This window comes from Anabas testudineus, chromosome 24 (assembly GCF_900324465.2).
Source record: "Anabas testudineus chromosome 24, fAnaTes1.2, whole genome shotgun sequence".
NCBI classification, from domain to species: domain Eukaryota; kingdom Metazoa; phylum Chordata; class Actinopteri; order Anabantiformes; family Anabantidae; genus Anabas; species Anabas testudineus.
This window is the reverse complement of record NC_046632.1, coordinates 8,478,196-8,498,451: the sequence shown is the minus strand read 5'-3', so window position 1 is coordinate 8,498,451 and position 20,256 is coordinate 8,478,196. Positions and strand designations below refer to the sequence as shown.

At 40.9% G+C, this 20,256-nt stretch overlaps 1 protein-coding gene across 1 annotated transcript in view; it reads right to left on the bottom strand.

The window, feature by feature from the left end:
- The window catches only part of nbas (NBAS subunit of NRZ tethering complex), a 129,319-nt gene that overhangs the window by 102,835 nt on the left and 6,228 nt on the right, over nt 1–20,256 (bottom strand). Inside the window, exons 7-19 of the mRNA XM_026341022.1 lie at nt 18,190–18,323; nt 16,735–16,868; nt 14,906–15,004; nt 12,988–13,126; nt 12,828–12,893; nt 12,585–12,713; nt 12,088–12,151; nt 11,408–11,601; nt 9,734–10,009; nt 6,570–6,695; nt 5,415–5,566; nt 5,114–5,251; nt 575–653 (exon numbers count right to left, since the gene is read on the bottom strand). Coding sequence (XP_026196807.1) covers nt 575–653; nt 5,114–5,251; nt 5,415–5,566; nt 6,570–6,695; nt 9,734–10,009; nt 11,408–11,601; nt 12,088–12,151; nt 12,585–12,713; nt 12,828–12,893; nt 12,988–13,126; nt 14,906–15,004; nt 16,735–16,868; nt 18,190–18,323 — 1,730 coding nt within the window. The remainder of the gene's footprint in view (nt 1–574; nt 654–5,113; nt 5,252–5,414; nt 5,567–6,569; nt 6,696–9,733; nt 10,010–11,407; nt 11,602–12,087; nt 12,152–12,584; nt 12,714–12,827; nt 12,894–12,987; nt 13,127–14,905; nt 15,005–16,734; nt 16,869–18,189; nt 18,324–20,256) is intronic.

Sequence of the window (20,256 nt, the reverse complement as noted above, 5' to 3'; positions counted from 1 at the left end):
AATCAGTGTAGGTGACCAGCTTCAGCGCTTTAACAATTTTCGCAAGGACACATTTTAGTTGCACTTTTCAGTCATCTAGATAATGCGTCTGATGAAATGGATACACTACTATTTTAATAAATACAGCAGTCTAGATGGTTCACATTTCACCTAGTTGTGTTTTTAGACATCAAGTGTATTTTGTTCCGTTTTAACACACATAACAACATCTTGTAGTTGTGGCTCGACAGACAGTGAAGGAGCGACTCAAGCTGGTGCTTCGATATGTGGAAAGTGTAGACAGGATGTTACAGTAATCTCTGTAACAGTAATTTCAGTGGCTTCAAAATTAAGTAAACTTACCACCTAAACAGATGATAATTGTGTGCACAGCAGTGTTCTCACGCATATGCCCGGGTGCTGCAGCAAGCAGCAGGGAGTTGAAGTGCATGAGTAAAACATTTACATTTCTAAATCTATATTACCCGTATTTTCATTATATACACGATAATATTTTTTTTCATTCAGAAAGAAACTACCATATGCAGGACTTCCAAGGCTGATCCAAATCAGTACAATCTGTAACTGTTGTTACCTCATATGTGGCCAGGCGGTCCAGATAGGAGAGTAGTTTCAGTCGGCTCCGACACAGCTCCTTCTGCTCCAGGGTCAGCCTAGACGTGTACAAGAAACACAGACAAATCAACAGCATGCCTGCACAGGTGCATCATAACATCGCATTCAACAACAAAACCAAAATGTCAACAACTCAAATTAATCTCTGACGTATTTTTGCACACACTGTAGATTTAAATTAACCATAAACCACCCCTATACAGTATACCCACAGGGACCACTATAACAATGCTTTGGACGGGTGATCACAAAACAAATTGCCCTCTTGACCAATCATTTTCAACAAATCAACTGCGTATGACCACAAGAACCATTCAGTTGTTATGTATTGGATGCTAGCTGTCGATGAAGTGAGCTATTGTCCTGAGAGAATCAAATCTATTTTCAATGTCAATTAATCGCAACCATAAATAATTTGGATGACCAGAAACACCAAGGCACAACACTACAGTATATGGGATAAACCTTAAATTCAATAACTCAAGCTTTGTCCAATGGAAAAGAAGCAGAAGGCTAAAAGCTCCTGCATTGAACTATGTCCCCCTGCATTCACACGTGCAGTAAAATAAAAAACATTCCATGTTCAGTCAGGAAAAACAACCTGACCAGGTGAAGCGATGCCCGAAGCTCTCGAAAAACTTGCCCTGGATCAACCGCGGTGCGACCACAGGGGAGCTGACCTCTCCACTGCCGTCTTAATCCCTAATCCCTCATTACAGAGTGCACTATCAGGCCTTATCAGGGTTCCTCTACACTGACGAACAGAGATTAACACTGGCTCAACACACTCTCTGGAACATCAAAGAGTGGCAGCTTAGCACTTGTACTAGTGGTAATTATTGCTTTGCTTTGCCTCTTCAGAGGAAAGCAAAAAAACAAAAAAAAAAAACGTGGAGATGGAGGAAGGGCAGCGGTGAGAGAAGGAGCCGAGAAGAGACGCCATGTTGGAAAGCAATTGTAGATGTCGTCCTGTGAGGTTTTAAATTTAGGTTTAATGAATTCTAACACAAAAACTATATGTTCTGTGGTTTGATTATGAATACATTATAACAGAACATCTGGATCTGGGTCTATGACCGTACCCTTCCATATGAGGAAATGTTTTAAAGCATATTTTTGCAAAAAATAAAAAATAAACAGAGTTGCATACTATGGGTTTAAGTACAGCACGTTGCTAACATGTCTGCTGATATTTTTTTCCATTGTGTTTTTGTTTAACAAATCACACTTTTTTATTTTAAAAACCAGACATGAATTTACCATCATTTGTTATTTAAAGTTTTAAATATGTTCCCTGAGTGAAATGCACAGTGTAATTGTGAAAATGGCCACCTAAAGTTTTGAGGCAGCTGAATGTTCAATTCTGCTTCTAAATTGCTAATCCTACTGCTGAATGCCACTGAGGTACAATATAAACAGCGCGTACTACACCGTTACACATACAAATGGGCAACCTGGAACATATTTCTGCATTCCAAAAGGGCAGCAGAGTGCCTGCGCCTTTGTAAAGATTTGTGTTAGTTCTCTGAATTGCTTTTACAATAAACAGTGACTCAAGGGGGGAAATGTGGTTAAGAAAGGGCCAGAATGAACAAAAACACGGCAACATAACTGAATAGAGCTTGACGGCTGTAAGGTTTAAGATGTAATGTGCACAACTTAAACTGAGCTTTTGACTGTTATACCTGCTGCCTAATGTAAAGAGGCAGGACTGTGTGTGTTTGCGATTGTGTGTGTGTGCTCGCATTTGTATCTTGTATTTCCAAGTCTGATGGCTTCGCCCCTCAATCTCTGTACAAATGCCTTGAATATGACTTTACTGGACAGAGATTGGAATGCATAAAGAGGCCAACACAGTAATACGCACACAAACACACTAAAATGCGGTGTGTGATGAAAGTGATTATCACACAGTGTGAGGGACAAAATTGGACTGCATAAACAGACAAAAACACTTCGGCTCAGGCGTTCACGTTCACATGGATGCCACATCAAAGCATCAACGTGCAACATACACATGCACACAAGCACACACGCATACAGACACGCACACGATGCTAGAGCAAATGAGAAAATGATTCTTCTGATTGAGGTCTGAATCTGATCAGATAAGAACATAAACACCTTGCAGCAGAATGTACACTCTCACCTCCGCACACCTTCCCCTCTATTCTCTCTCTCACACACACACAGACACACACACACACACACAGACACACACACACACACAGTCCATCCAGCTGCTGTATGCAGGGAGACTGAGACGCAGTTACAATGGCCCTTGGCGGATCATGAATTTATTATGCACAGTTTTAAAACAACAGTTTTAAAACATGCAAGACAACAAACACTCAACAGTAAGGAATAAAAAAAGCTATAACCAAACCCTGGGGAAGTCTGTGTTTTATGTGACAATTGCATTTCAGGATAGCTGACGGTAGTGCACACATTGTCTATAGGAGTACAGCTGGTAGTAACAAGAGAGGCTGAGAAGTACATTAACATCCAGTGTTTTATTGGATACTTTAAAAAGAACCAGTAAGTACTGAGAGGGAAAAGAAACTCATTTGCGGAGACTAGCAGAAGTCCATTGAGTGGATTTGAGTCTGATTGCTGAAAATGACTCTCTGCTAGACAGAAAACCGTCAACAGTGATGTGAGTCATGTTTTCTCCCTAAGAGAGATGATAGTTGATTAAAGATGCTGTCCATGATGACCTCAGACCCCCTTCACCTTTTGCACAATTTACTGTGATATAGTTTAAATAGATTAAAGTTTAATTTATCTACAATCTACCCATAATGCAAAAAAAATCCTAAAATCAAGTTATTAGGTGTATGTTGATGTTAATCCATTTAAAATTAAATATACAACATTATAAATTGAGAAAAAGAGGAAGGGGTACCACTGTAAACACTATTTGTATCTACACACAAGAGCATGACACACACACAAAGAACAGCTGTGATCGATATCAAGCCATTCCTATAATGGTGGTGTAGTTAAAAAGAAATTAAGAGAATTATTATCTGTCTCGGCCTTAGCCGCAGGCCTCAAGACAACATGGTTAGATCCATTAGTGAGGGTCTTCTCTGCACCCAGACATAAGCACACACGCGCACAAACACACCCCTAAAAGACACCCAGTCTCAAAGGTAGTGAAAGGATAAAAAAAAACAGCGTACTTAAAGAAAGTATTTCACCAAGGATTTAATGTAATAGCGTCTTTAATGTTTGCAAATTATCGATTATTTTGTCCTCACTCATGTCTTTCTATTATCCTCCATCTTTTCCTTATCTAAAATGGACCACGAGCTCACAATGAAGCTAAACAGTTTTATTACACAGTAAACTATACAGAAAGAGAGTCAAACACGGACTAAAAAATAAACAAGGAACTGAGGGGCAGATGTTACGAAGGATTAATATTGCACTGTTTCTGCTCTTTCTCATTCATATGCAGACTGGAGGCACACTGGTTAAGTACCTGATATGAAAAGAACAATAGAGACAGCACAATCCCGCTACTGAAGCTTGAAATAACTTTAATTCTTGCTTGCATAAACACAATAATGATATGCATTTTTAATGTGCAACGTCTAAGTGGATGCATATTTTCCATGTTTATATGTGGCCATCTCAACATGTGTGCAACATGTATAGGCTAAGTACTTAACCTTAAGAGTGTCTCGTGAAAAATGGGAATGTGTATTTGCATTTGTGTGTGAGGGTATGAGAGGTGATTAGCGATAACTAAAGGGTTTTTCATTAATCTTTCCCTGGGCACTCGACAATAAAGGCATAAATTACCTCCAGCAGATTACCCACTAATCTCCCTCTAACCCTCATCCTCATTAATGTCCCTGCCTTTATGATCCTCTCTCTAAAGTGTGACCTAATCAAACAATCAGCGTTTAATTTGGCAGTTTCTCCCATTATCCCCTGGTTTCCTTGTCTACACCAAAAAACCTTCACCACAATCTCTCTCTCTTTTTTTTAAATTTTCAACAGAGCACTCACTATGTCCAACAGTTAATATTGCAAATAATTTAATCTTTCCAAACATTAGGCAACAACCTGCCTACTAGATGACTCACACAGGTCATCATCAGGTTGCCATTTTTCCACCCACCTAATAACTGCTACTGAGACTGGTAATGGCTGGTGGAGAAGGTGGTGTTGAATTCTGCTGTTTTGGCCATTTGTCTTAAAAAGTTACAAGCAGCTCAAAGGAGCATTATACTGCAAAAAGGGAAACATTTCAAATGCTGGCTTTGGAAACTTGTACCAGCAACTCAGACGATGCCAACTGAGCCCGAGTCCTCAAGCTGAATGATGATCTCTCTAACCCACTAGCCAGTGCTGGCGATTGTGTTCAAATAAATCCTCTCTTCTCTGTACATTCAAAACATTGGCAGGAGTTCTGCATGGTGTGACTTTCTGTCTTCATCTGTTGCCCGACTGAATTACCAAGCTGACTATCAAACAGTCTCAGTACCTGCTGAAGTCGACCTTGGCTAGCAGCTCTCGTCTCTTCCTGTTCTCCCTCTCCATCTTCCTCTCCAGCTCGTCGTCATTTGATAGGATGTCTTCGTAAGGTAGGTCATCAAGGTCAACATCACCAGGCAAGATAAACCTGGAAGATGGCAATAAAATGTTACCCACTTACAAATAAATGTGCATGCATAAAGTGAGGCAAAGAGAATAAGCCTCAGGAAAAAAAGGTGGTAAAACTGTCCCTTACAGACTACGTGCAAGGATTGCGTTGGTGTGTCTTTATGTGGTTGTGCATGACCTACCTGCCTCCATCCTCACGGTTTCCTATGGCTATGAGGGCCTCGAGGTCGGTTCCCTTCAGGCCGTACTGAAGCAGCTCCTTGGCTGCATCAACATTTTCTGGGACGCGTTCCACGCACTCATGCAGTACCCATGAGCGCTTGCGGATCTTGCTCTGGATGGGATGCAGGGAATGGACAGAAAAAGATTAACTTCAGGAGAAATGGTGGAATAAAATGAGTGACAAAATTAGGAGGGAATGGTGTGAAACTGGGAGAGAAGTTGGAAAATGATGAAACAGGGTAAAGGGGGTTGTGCTTTTCCCACTCACAAATGCATTTACTGCATACAGTGGCAAGGGAAATGTATGAACCTGTTGGAATTTTGCAGTTTTCCGCATTCATTTGTCATAAAACATGATCTGATCTTCATCTCAGTCAAGAGTACTAACCAGTAAGATGTGCCTAAAATAATAACACAAGAAAAATACGATCTTCCAAGTCTTTATTGGGAATAACCATAAAAAGCTCATAGTGCAAGTGGAAAAAGTATATGAACCCTTGGAAAAAGGGTAACTGAAATCAGGTGCTTCTTTACAAGCATTCTTGTTAATAAAATTAGTTTGTAACAAATAATTTACAAATAGAGACACTTTGGGACTGTAGCTACTCTACCAAAAAGTGGACGGCCAGTCAAAATGACCGAGAGGACAATGAACTCTGATTATTGAGGTAAAGAAACAACCCTGAATGACAGCCAAAAATGCAGCTAACATCTGTCTTCAGTCTGTCTTAGGTAGGTCAAACATTGAACAAGCACGGTATCTGTGGCAGGACACCACAAAGGAAGCTGCTGCTTACTAAAAAAAACATTGCTCGTCACTGTCACTGCATATCACCATGAAAACATCATCCTAATCATCAAGTATGGTGGAGGAAACATCATGATTTGGGCCTGCTTTGCTGCATTAAAGCCTGGTCAGCCTGCAGTGATTGGGAGGGAAGATGAATTCCCAAGTCTATCTAGAAATTCTTTAGGATAAGCAATAAACAAGGTATAACATATTTTTTCTTGCCATTGTATTTCCAGCCATAAATCTCATAAACACTATGTAAACACAAAAATTCTGGCACACGTAATCACTCTCTTCTTAACCTTCTCTCCTTCACATCTCTTACCAGGTAATCCTGTATTGAGGCGATGCTGACGGTACTCTTCCTCCACTGTCTCTGGTACACCAGGTCAGAGTCTAGATTATACGCCTGGGCAAGAGACAGGGCTTCACCATATTCCTCATTGTCAATCTATGAAACAAACAAATATGTACACAATAAACACATTATCAATATATTGCATATGCATGTTCACACACTGACATATGAGCATTTATTTGAAGGTGATGCTGACAAGAGTTTAAACAATGTAAGAAACCATTTAATGAGAATCTTGAAATGGGCAGACAATAACTCTAATTAAGTAGCACAGCGAGTTTTCTGATGCAAAATTGAAGATGGAAACAAAAAACACATCTGCATACAAGTTAATTTAGTTTTGTTTCCTGTGTTGTACTTTTTTCACTATCCAATTATCATCTAAAGGATATCTTACTGATCTGCATGCACTGTGTTCCTAAACAGAATTTAATTGATAAATGACATTAAATCAGTCACTAACTAACGTGCTGTACAGGTGAGCATGTTTACCATATCCATCATCTCAGTTTAATGTGTTCAAAAGCTAACATTTAGTCACATTTCTGACCTGATAGACGACATGTTATATACATCACAACATGATTTGATCCAGAAATATCATGACACCTCTGTTTATACAGCCACACAGAATGTCTGTGAAAGTGCATGCGCACAAGCACACCGAATGACACACACAGAATATCCATCTCTTTTTGTGTGTAGGAGTACAAAGCAACACATTAGCCAGACTGTGGTTCCTCGAGGGCAATAAGAACCCCACACAGTTAAACCTCACGTAGGAGGACATCAAAAACTGCTTCCGTCTCTCTCTGGATTTAGCTAATAAAACTGTTAGCAGCTCTGCCAGTGCGCTGCTCATACAGGCAGGGTTACGCCACCGAACGCATCATCAAACTCCTTAACACTTGAAGAGACAGACTTGAGGAAATAACCTGGAATGACTTCTTCTGGTCTGTTCGCAGTGAAATGGACTGCAAACCTTGGCTGAGGTGAATGCCCGGGGAGAGATAAGGTCATTCTGCTTTCTGTCTGTGAGTGAGAGCGTGTGGTGTGGAAATGTCAAACTGTACACATCTAACACAAACATCCGCAGCCACTGGCACATACAATAAACCAAATATTCATACATATACTGTATCACCAACATACATAGACATGCAGACAACCTCCTCCCCTAATCACAAGACTATATGTGGTATGTGTCAATTGGGGAAAAATATTCCACCAGGAAACCAGGAGCAGCTGGGGAAGTGCCGCAGGTACTGAGTGTTACAAAGAGATAATAATGATATATTACTTTGTAACTCTCCACTGTTAGGATTGATGGTTATGACTAATGGCATCTAATGATGATGACAATGATGAAGAAGGCAGCAGATGATAGGTCATAAAAATGACTGATGAACCATGCTCAAACTTGGGATCATTGAGAGCCGATACTCACTGTGCTTTGTGATAGAGCATGTTGTTGTCTTTGCTGCAATTTGTAGTGAGCAGCAACAACAGCCATATTTCTAATGCAGCAATTAGCATTTCAGAGAAACCCCTGGGACTGAGAAATAGCCTTAAAGCAGACAGAACATCTTGCTTTGTTTTCATTTCTCCTCAACAGCACTCTGGAGCTGATCCAACAAAACAATAGCACATCACTGAGCAGGCAGAGGATTTATTTAGTCAGAAACCAGTTTTTTAGTGACCAAACGGATTCACATGACAATCACCAGTGAGTATGAAATGTTTCATGAGAAATGTGAAATCCACCACTGACAACAACTGCTCTTAAAAATTATCACTGGCATTACAGTGAGGTGTCCGTGACTCATCTATCAGTTTGAATGTGATAAAGGATTTACAAAAGGGTCTGTGTAATTAGTAATGGAGTAACTCCGAAAAATACCAAACAGGCAATATCAGTTCCTTTGTCAAAATAAATGTATAACTGTGTGAGAAGAAGTGCATGTCAGCACTAGGATTGTTGTTTAGATTGCTGAGCTAAAAGAACATTCAAATGGAAACAAGAAACTATTCCAGCATGAACACTGATGAACGCTTTTGTCGCCTAAGCACATAATCATTTTGTTATGTGTACCGCAATGAATAAGTAAACAGTACCAAAAATATGAGTCTTTATTTTCTCCCCAATTGTGGATATGTTACCATATTCTGAGGACTCCTGCTGGGTTCGACACACTGCAAATGCTTCTTGAATTGTCAAATAAAAACACCCGTCTACCCAGGTCAAACCAATTATGTGGCTGTCATGAAATATGAATAATGTGATATCACTGAGCACCTTTATTGCCCATTCACTCACACCATTAAACCGAAAACACTAAAAGTCTACAGTCATGCTAGCGAGCCACAGTGGTACTTTGAGCTAAATGTCATCATTCTAGCATGCAAATGTCAAAAAAAGAGATTACAATTGAGTAGAACATGAATATCTGGGTAAGGTTCACAACAATCCAACTAATAGTTATATTATTATCATTATGTTGTTATAGATGTTGCTCAAAAATCACAAACATCATCGAAATGGTGGTGCTACCAAAAAAGTCAGAACACCACCAAAATTAACATCTACTGCTGAGATATTTTAGTCTTTAGACATTACCATCCCTGCAACAGTACACAACACAAACTCCTTAAAAAACATCAGCATACTTCCACAACTTTGTATTATTAACTAAACTCTTGAGTACCAAGCACATAGCGGTCCCAGAATAGTTAGATTCTTTGTTGTTAGATTCCTAAAAAGATTTCTTTCTGTACAGTTTAGCAGCAATACAGTCATAAAAAGTTCTCATGTTTCTGCCTTTTATCTGTTACAACATTCAAAGTAATCCTTCAAATATAAAATCGTCGACAGAAAGTCCTGTAAAACTCAAAAGAGGACATCAATAAAGTTCCTGCATCCGTTTTTATTAAATTTAGTTTTGACCTGTCGTCTAAAAATCCATGTTGGGATGAGCACTGTGTGACTGTTTACTGTGCCTGTACTGAGCACAAATAAAAAGTTATTGCCCTTATAAACAAGATGCACAAGTTTAGTGTTTCACAAGTAATCATCAGCAGGTGCACATGGTCACTAATATTCCATTCATTTACAAGCTGTGCCGGCCTCCTACCTTCCTCTGGTACAGTTCCTCTGGTGTTGTTGACCTCAAGCTGACCAGACGGTAGTTCTTGGTGACGGTGCGGGGTCGTTTGCGTGGCGGGGCAAAGCGCTCCATTTCCGTTGCGTAATACAGGCCCTGCTTGATGTAGCCAAAGTAGCGAGCTTTGGCTGACGACTCGTCGTCTGAGTCAGAGTCTCCTCCATCGTCACCCTCTTCATCGTCACTGGCCCCACCGCTCAGGTTGCTCTCCAGCCGCCCACGCTTTTGGGCCAGTTTCACCTCGCACTGTGGATGTAAAAATATAGCATCATGAATTGGGTGGAGGTCAAAATCACATAAAATAAGCAAAACAAATTAGGAAAATAATCAAAGCACAGGAAGTACTAAAACCAAATTATAGTGCTTGAGAAAATCAGTGTCCAAAACTGAATACTCAAGTTTAAAAGATAAATTTGAATTATATTGCAAACATACGGGTTAGAAGTGACCATAAAACCACAGTTGTCTTTTTACATAAAAATGCATCTGTCTTGTTGGCCCAAATCATAAAGTGACTGCTGCAAAATGCAAGAACTTCTATTCTCAATAACTGAAGCTGTCAGATTTACAGCCGTGCCTACAATGACTTTCTGATGCCGAGTTTGGACACTTCTTTGCCAGTAGGAGTACTGAATTAAAAATGAAGCCCACAATGCAGCACAGTTAACACTGAGCTGTGCTTACACTGGTAAACACACTTCATTTCATGCTTTCCTCCCGGATCATCAGACTGAACACAGAACAACAACAAGGTCAAGCTGCTCAATAGAAAATCTAAATCCAAGCTGTCCAGAGTAGTTTCTTTAAATTGTCTTGTCCTGTTCTCTAGTTTTGTGATTGCCTCAGTTGTGGAAAATTATTTGCCCATTTTTCATCCACATGCTGTAGAAAATACTCATATTTTTTTAGTGATGCTCCTCTGGGCTTCAGCTCACGAGAGAAAAATACTGGACCCTCCAGCAGAGCTCTGCTCCCAGCCAGGGGTTATAAAATATTTAGTAATTGTAAAACATTAAGCGTCTTAATCAATGAGGAGCTGAGGTAGAGTCTATGGTGTTGCACTAATACAGTACCCAAAACTCATTGCACACAGGATATGCACATATGCTGGCTATAGTGCACACACAAGGTCGTATCATTCCACATCTGTGGGGGCCCACACAGTGCAAAGCCCATCTGCCAAGGAATTTCAACACACATTCAGCTATAGATAAAGCTACAAGCATCCATCCCCCACTCAATGCTGGAGCAGGCTGATGAAACCTTTCCCAAAAGTTGGCAGCTGGCTGCTGGAGAAATTTCTCTCTCAGTGCTTTCAGATAAAATAATAAAGGCATGTGAATAACTGAAATAAAAAGAACGAGGTTGTGATATCAAAGTCTTTGTGTGGCATAAAGAAGCAGTAATATACAAGGTTATAATTTCTCATTATACTGGAATCTTAACTTTATATAAACGAGGAGGCAAAAACATTACAATCACCTCATACTATATGATGCACCCCAACACCTGCTATGACCTCAACAATAAACATATAGTAAAGTTATCACTTTTCAAATCAAAAACTATCTTTTGTTTTGTTATATCACTGTTAAAGTCCAAAACAACACAACTATACATGCACACCACTACTTTGACATTTACCTCCAGACTGAGGAAGCCCCCGTCATGTGCGGCTGTGACTCGAGGTGAGGGCTCGAACCATTCGCAGGATTTGCCCAGGAGGTTGCGGAGCGTCCTGACCGATGACACGGTGACAGAGCCAGAGCATCGAGCCAAAATCAACACGTTATCGCTCCACCAACTGACATCCACCAGCGGGAAGTACTGCTCCTTATCTGGGACACGTAAGGCGAGACATGAGGGCAGTTACATAGAGGTGACCGTACGCCAGAGGAGGACAAAAGCCAACAGAGATTTGCCTTAAAGTATTACTTTAAAATATCCTGAAACGTTGGCGTTCTCCGTGGACATATTTATCACTTGTCATGCATGAGATGAAGACTTATACACAGATTATTGCTTACATAAGCTGCCACAGCTGTCAACACTACTGGCCCAAAACTGTCAAAAAAGACTGTGCAGCTGCACAAACAGGGATACTGTACACACAGACACATACAGACAGTTACACAAGCACACACAAACATGGACACTGAAGGGGAAAGATGTTAGCTAGGCGTGGAATATGGTATAGGGTAGTATGTCTAAATAACTGTATAATTCAGTGAATAAGACATGTCAAAGATCATTAAATTGTGTCTAGTGTGTGCTGCTGTGTCAGCAACAAGGTTGGCTCTCTTTAGTCCTTGAGGCCAGACTACCTTTTATCTTCTTCCTTCTCTCCAGCGATGTCTTCCACTCTGGGTTGATCTCTTCAAATCCTGGCTGCAGGGAGGACCGAAGAGTGGAGGGACCAAAAAAAAGAAGGCGGGAAAGGAGAAATACAGGGAGAGAGTGGGTGAAGAAATTAATCTGCTAACACTATTTACACTTACAGCAAGCACACACAGAAGCTCTGCCAGCTCAGACCTGCAATGAAGCACAACATGCACACACAAGGAATAAATCAGAGAACATTCTACGAATGTCTCCGTAAGCCACTTAATGTCTAATGGCAGCGCACACACACACACGCACACTGTCTCTTCGCGCACGCCCACACTTACAGAGAGATTACATTAATACAGTCAGTCAAGCATCTAATGTAAAAAAATATTAGCAGGACACACAACTGCAATGCACACAAGTTTATTCTGCATAAGCAAAAACCTGGATGCAGACACACATAACACACAGCACATGCAGTTTTGAGGTGCACCTGTTGGTCTTGGCTCCATGTGGCCCTCTGTTTGAGGGAGGGGAAGTCCCATAGAGACAGACGACCAGAGAAGTGAATGACAGCCAGCAGAGTGCCATCAGGACTCAGGCTCATGCGAAATACACCGTCCTGGACACAAATACAGACACATGGATAATTTTAATAAGAATAATGCTCTGTAGTTCCTCCTGATTAAATCTTTAATTAGCAACAAAGCAGACAGAAAGAAGAGGCCTGTACTACCTTTTCATCTCCTTGTCTTGAAAAGAACCTGAAGCTGGGGATCTTGAAGAAACCTCTCTTCTGATTCTAACACAAGAAACAGTAGATGATTTTTAAAAAAATTTTAAAAAGTGTGTATCGCTTGAATAATTTTGCATAAATGTGAGTGCAGTTTCCTCACCGTACTGACATCCTCTTCATAGCTGGTGACCTGTTTGTAGTATGGGGAGCCAGACAGGGCCCTCCAGGCCGTGATGCCACAGCAAGAGGCCTTTGACGTACTGTCACTCCCTGACTCACACCCTCCTACCAGCAGCAACCTGAAAAACAAGCACACACAAACTCATGGTTACGACCTCCATGACATAACTGTACCCCAACAGATCAATTAGGATTACATAAAAAGGACAGCTAATGAAGGCAGTTGGTGTGAGGTCATCTGTCAACCAGGGTTCAAGCTTTGGTATCAGTGAGTAATCACACTACTGAAGAGCCACTTAGCAAGGTACCAAATTAATTATTATTTATCAAAGGTAAAGGTCTCTATGGAGTCAATGAGCACAAACAGCCCTACAATGACCAAGGTGATCACTGAGTCTCTCCTTGAAGTGAAACAGAGGAGCTGCCACAACAGTCAGGAACTCAGGAGCAAGGTGTGGATAAAGCTGTGCTGTTCAACTCAACACTGCCCCCTGGTGCATTTAGCGAAGAGACCTGAGAGGGACTTTGATGGAAAGCTATGTTTTGTGTTGACATTATAGCTCATACCCAATATATGTTACTTTTTTCTGCATACTGTGATATACGTTTTCATTACAACAAATGCCAAACTACTAGTGGCATCTCTCTAACAATGATTATGTCTACCTCTACATCTGGAAACATTCCCAAAAACATAATTTAAAGCATGTTGCTAATCATTTTTTTCCTCCTCCCTCCAGTTGCCCACTTTTTTTTTCATTTCTTTTTTATCCTATTGATGCTGTTGCTGACCCAGCTTTCATACATGGATCATGTAGGTTTCACCTCACCTATCAGTTGGAAAACACCTGGGCCTGCCCAAATCAACTGAGCTGCCAAACCAAGCTTCACCAGTCAAACTATACCTGGTTTATGCAGACTAGGGGACTATGGTAAAAACAGTAAAGTCACGGGATGTGAGCTAGATTTAATTAATCAAATCCTTTGAATGCTACGTGGCAAAGAAGGCCAAGGACATTCTGGACTGCTATGGTCTGCTATTCCTGCAGGTACTGCAATAAAGTGATTGCCTCATTTATTCCTGAGTAAGCCCTTCGGCCTTGTTCCATAATGTAACATCTTACGCCTGTGTAGGAATGCCTGTATTAGAAAGAAACTCTTGTGACTCATTTTATGGACTTATCAAAGTATACTGTACAAATCATTTCCCTTACATGTCTGCACAACAACCACTCTGATGGTAAATATGATGAACTGTAATGCAGTAAACCTAAACCAAATTCCACCACAGTAATCTCTATAATACATATTTACAGGCATACTGAGATGTTGGCGTGTACTCATATTGCCCCTAGATGTCAAATGATGAAAGCATTTGAAATCTCTCAGCAACTTTTAAACTCAGATATTTAAGCTGTACGTGGCATCATGCAACATCATGGGCAATGAGTTTAAGGAAGAAATTTACATTTACATTTACATTTAGTCATTTGGCAGAAAGTTTTATCCAAAGCGATCTACAAGCGAGCCGCCCTGTTTGTTTCAAAGGATACATGAGAAATGTCCACAGATGTTGAATATAAATGTATGAAAAAGACAAAACACTGTTCTGAATGATGTAGGCTTGGACTGTGGCAGCCAGGAGGGAAAATATAAAATAATAAAAATACTACTAATAATAATGAGGTTATCATGTGAATATAGGCATTAATTAAACCAGTGGTTCCCAAACTTGGTCCATCCAAACTTGCAATCCTTGTTTTCTAGCTATCCATGTCCTACCCACTGCTGATTACCTAGATCAGGTGTGTTCAGTCAATCAGAAGCTGGAAGGCAACTACATTCTCCAAGCACTCCAGGCTGACAGGATGTGGTATTGTTAGTAAAATCTTACTTACCGATGGCCTGGGTGGTAGATAGCTGAGGTGATTCCATGGGAGTAGTGAGAAGCAAAACTGAAGCTGTGGTTCTCTTGAAAGTTCTGATTGGTTGCCACACTGAGATGGGAAGTGGGAAGGGGGTGAAAGTCACATGATCAGTCACCTATAATTGAACTCTCGCACAATCAAAACATGAACACTCGTGCTGAAAATGTTAATGGTGCAACAAGGCTGTTTTGCGGGAAGATGACAGAGCAATTTCATTCCCAGCTGCAATTAAAATGAGACACAGCAAGATATATAATATAATTTAAGTGGGCAATCTAAATTTGATTGGTAATATAGGAGATGCTGTGTAATTTGTGATGGCATATCTCATTGGGGAAATGTTTCCTTGCCGTGTAAAACTGTACAGAGGGAAGCAGAAATCAGGTTAGAGAAAAGGGCAAAAGAAACAAAGAATAAATAAAATAGCTGAGAGATTTGTTACAGTGCCACGTTTTAACTTCCTCCAGATATTTACCGTAGGTGGGTGTGTGTGTGTGTGTGTGTGTGTGAAAGAGTGAGCATAGGCTCTATCCTGAAAATGAACCCTTAAAAACAAGCCAGCACTTGTGGAAATGTCTCCCACATCTTAATTATCTCCCAAAACACACACACACACACACACACACACACGCATACAAACATAAACACTCGCACATCGTGATTGCCTCAAATGCAGCTGACACAATTTACCTGCCTGTAATAAAAAAATAAATCAGCACTTTCCTCCCTTCTTAGCAAACATCACTACACATGCAAGAATTGAAGAGAAAGTCATGGAGCACACGGTGTCGTCTGATCAAGATTCAGCACACAGGCACAATTTCATCCGGTGTCTTGGGGTGTCTGTGCACCCAGGCTTGGTGTGACTGCAGAATTTGTGCAGAATGAAATGGGAAATTTCTAAATCATTGTTAGATTAAATAATGCCAAATATAAAAAAAAAGGAAAGTGCAGGCATCTATGACAAAAGCACACAGGCAGACTGTGGCACCTGAGATTATTAATCAAAAATTCAAAAATGTTTATTTAAATAAGGACCGGTAAGCAAGGCAATAGGTATTAAAACAGAGGTGTCACTTCCCTGAATGACCACATAACGGGAGTGTAGGCGATGATTATACAATGATTTAAACGCACCCTTATATCAGTACGTGTATTTAAATCAGATTGTAAAAAAAACAAACAAAAAAAATTTAAATTGTTGAATGTGTAACTGAACGTGGCACTGAATTACAGTACCAGGTGAAAGTAGAGGCAAAGAAGGCTATTTGCATCTGAGATGTTGAAATTCTTCCAAGCAGTTGAAATGTCCATTTAAATTAAAGTTGTGAAGTCTCTTAGGGCCACAGCGTGAAGAAATCAGTTCAAGTGCAATCACTTAACGCCACGTCAGATTGTAATTTCAAGTTTGAGCCCTGTAGCGCATTGGATTGTTAGTGTGTATGTATATTGTGCCAACATTTACGTAGGAGTTAACGCAGGTGTAGAAGGACTGAAAGTAGTTGAACTGTTTTCATGACAGTAGAAAGGTCAAAGTTGTTTAAAGTTAATTGAACTGGAAATAACTAAAGCAACTTCATATTTCAGCTAAAGCTAAAGCACTGGAGTCTGTCCACTGTTCAGAGTTTCTGTGTAAAAGGATTTGAAAGAGGGTGCACTAGCATATACATTACATTCTTCAGCTATAATTCTGAATCTGAGAATTACTGCAGGTCTATTATGACTGAGTAAGAGCTTTAAGATCCTGTTATTTGCCTTATTTCTCTGTGTATTAGTGGAACCACCGTTTCGTCTCTCACCTGACTAGATAGCTCTTCAGCCCACCACCGTATGTGATAACAAGGAGCTCAGCTGACCACTGAGCACTGGCTGTGTACTCCAGGAAGATCAGGCCTGCCACTGCGCAACTAAAATCCCCAGGAAAACTCGCTACCTGCATTAAGAGAACAAGATAAGAAAGAAAGTTAAGCTGACGTAGAATGGTAAACAATGTAAATAATCAAAAGACAGAGAGAGATACTTTATGTGTGATTATCCATTAGTTTGTGCACCCACCAAGTTTTTACAAGGGTAAACAACAAAGACACATCACATAAGCAGAATTTGTTAAAGAACATAAAATAGACAGAAGCGTGATTAAGTAAGGAAATAATAAGACAGGGAAGGCAGGGAACAACAGATAACAGACAGATAAAGTCAAAGAGCGGAAGTGGGAGAGATGGGGGAAGGAGACATGGGGGAGGGAGGGATGGGTGGATTTTAATTTTTTTTCCCATCCTTGCACACTTTCTGTCAAATTGACTTTTTTATCATCTCCTCCAGAAATAGCAGCAAGTCACCGTTGTGTGCACTTAACAGTGACAAACAAGAGAAACGGTACAGCAGAGCAGAGGGTGCTGGTATAAGTGTGGAGGCACACACACTGCAGATGCATAACAAAAGAAGAGAGGCACTAAAGGAATGAGGATCACAGACATTGAAAAATGAGTGCGGCTGGGGATAAGGCCGAGTGTTTGCGCTCATCATCCCTGACAGGGCTGATAGAGGAATAAAAGGAATGATGGATAGAAATGAACAAATGATGATATGCAGCACACTGAGGGCATTAAAGTGACAGGGAATGGCAGATGGACTTGAAATGGCAGCGCGAGGAGAGATACTGAGCGACAGACATGCAGGGATGAGAGAAATGGTAGAGGAGAGGAGGATCAAGGGAACACTGGAGGAGCAGGAGGCATGTGAAAAATTAAAGAGGAGAGGTGATGAAGATGGAGAAAGGAGGAATGGGACACTGTGAGCAAAGAAGGGAAAAGAAAAAACAACAGACAATGAATTAGAAAGCAGGCGTGACAGAGAAAGAGAGCACAGAGTGTGTGACGAGTAGATGTTTTCTTCAAAGGTGATAGGAAGCTCAAACGTGCTACACTGGCCCAACTTGTCTCACAACTCTACCACTAAAAAGATTCAAATACAGTCATGTCTGCTGTACTATAGTATAATTCTGTAATAACAAACTAAAAAATGATAAAGGAAAGTTTAGTTGCAACATATTGTTTTCTGTGAGAGAGAGTGTAGGAAAATAATAGAGATAATATTGAAGAGAAGCCAAATGAATACTGGGTGTCCATATGCTACACCCAATCACTTCTAATTAGTATCAGTGGATGCACCGGGAAAAAAAACTAACACAGCGATGGCTTAAAGGAGATATAGATTGTTTATGACATCCAAAGAGGAGAGACTGGCACGGTTACCGGTGGGATGACAAAGAGTTCACTGCCCATAAGGTCGAAAAGGCGCACAGTGCCGGTGCTGTCAGCGTAAGCCAGCAGGGTGCAGTCATGGCTCCACGCCACCCGTCGCCACTGGGGGTTTGGGTCCTTTGGCACTGTGACAGATTAACACAAAACAGAAAAAGAATGACAGTGGTTCAGAAGCCGAGGGTTTCTGATTAAGCAAGATGAGAAAACTCTCCACAAATAATCCCTGGTGTTCTGTGGTGATGAATACAGATGGGAGGAGGAGGATAAAGCTAACACCATAGATCAACACAGTGTGTCTAAGGACCTTTCCAATTCATCTATGAATGTTAGCCAGAGTAATACATCTCAATAATTGTCTCCCAGAGACGCGCGCACACACGTTCACTCGCACGCTCGTGGCGAGAGGCGAGGGAAAGGTGCAGTGAGTAAAAGACAGGCAGAGAGGAAGAAGGGGGAGGAGAACGCAGATCATAAATCCAGCTTTTACTGAAGTACAGGCTACTGTTTCAACAATCTGCTGGCTCAGCAGCTCTGTGAATGTAACCATATCACTGTGATAAAGCACATCCCTGCCTGCTGGCGCTTTCTCAAGGCTCCCATGTCATATTTCCCTCTGATTGAAGAAGTGGGGCAGTCAGGCAGGCCTCTGATCCCAAATCTGTTTTGAATACCTGAAAAGACTTTTTTTGTACAAGCATGAGCACCATCTCATTGCGGAGTAGAATATTTAAATCTGCAGGTCCAATGTTTATTATAGGCTCCGATTTTTGCATTTGGAGAACAGTGTAAATCATAATATGCCACCATGGGTGCTGTGTCTGTAATAAAGTTATGAAAAGGAAGTTATGTTTTTGTTGATATCACATAACAGTGCTATTGGCGTTTATTGTATTGAATTTCTTGGCTGAGGTATGCTGCTGCAACCCCTGGTGGGCAATACTGCAAACGAATGGAGGCGTTGGATATTGTATGACTAGAATTTTAAATGAAGAACAAAGGGAAGAAGTGGGAGGCGAGACAGACAGAGAGTGAGGGAGAGAGAGAGAGAACAAAAGAGCGCTGAAAGAAAGAGTGAGAAACAATGACTCCAGCACCTACAGAGAGAAATAACAGCTTCCCAAACTTAAAGCCCTAAGTATTGTAGAGCACCTCAGGAATAGACAATTTAACACACCTTTGAGACTCTTGTCTGAGGAGCAGACAAGAACATTGAGCCATTATGAGAACCATAGGTACCAAGTGTGTCCTCTGTTCTCCTCTTGTTGTTGTGGCTTTTTTGCTTCCTATTTCAATCCTTTTTTTCTATTCCACTCTCACACTACCTCCATTGCATTATGAATTGTATACAGTATGTTGTTCTGCAGCCGAGAAGGCTCCATTTCCACATAGATGGCTTTTTTGGAGAGCTGGAAAATTGGATGCTACTGTCCTGTTTTTTTTTTTTTTCCCCCTGCTAGGGGATGGTGGGGGCGGAAGTTGTGGAAAATTACACCCAAGGACCCAACAGAAGCCTTCTATCTAAAGCCTTGCACATGTATTTATCAGAGCTCAACACTTATGAATTATGTACGCGGGCGGGAGACGACTTCACTGTAACAAGAGCAGACGGGGAGGGAGGGGGGTGAGGGAGAAAGAGACAGACAGTTATACACAGGTGTGGATGCACCAAACAGGAAGGAGCAATGGGATATATATACACACACACACACACACACACACACACACACACTCCTCCATTAAAAGCAAATGCCATTAAAGGCAGGATCACAGCAAAATCCATTAGGAGAAATCTCTGTGAAATGAAATGAAGTAAAAGTAAAATGAAAAGGAGAGGCAAAATGGAATGAAAAAGAGGAGGGAGGCTGGGGTTTACATGGACCCAGAGGCTACTGTTATCCACACTGTGAACTGCACTATTAGAACAACGGCCCACAATGGTGGCTAGCCAGAGCAGAACAAATATAGTTTTAGAGAAAGGGTGGGAAAGATGACAAAAAAAAAAGAGAAGAAAAGAGGTTTTAAAAAGGATAAGGACCAAGGCAAGCTGTGGAGAGAGAA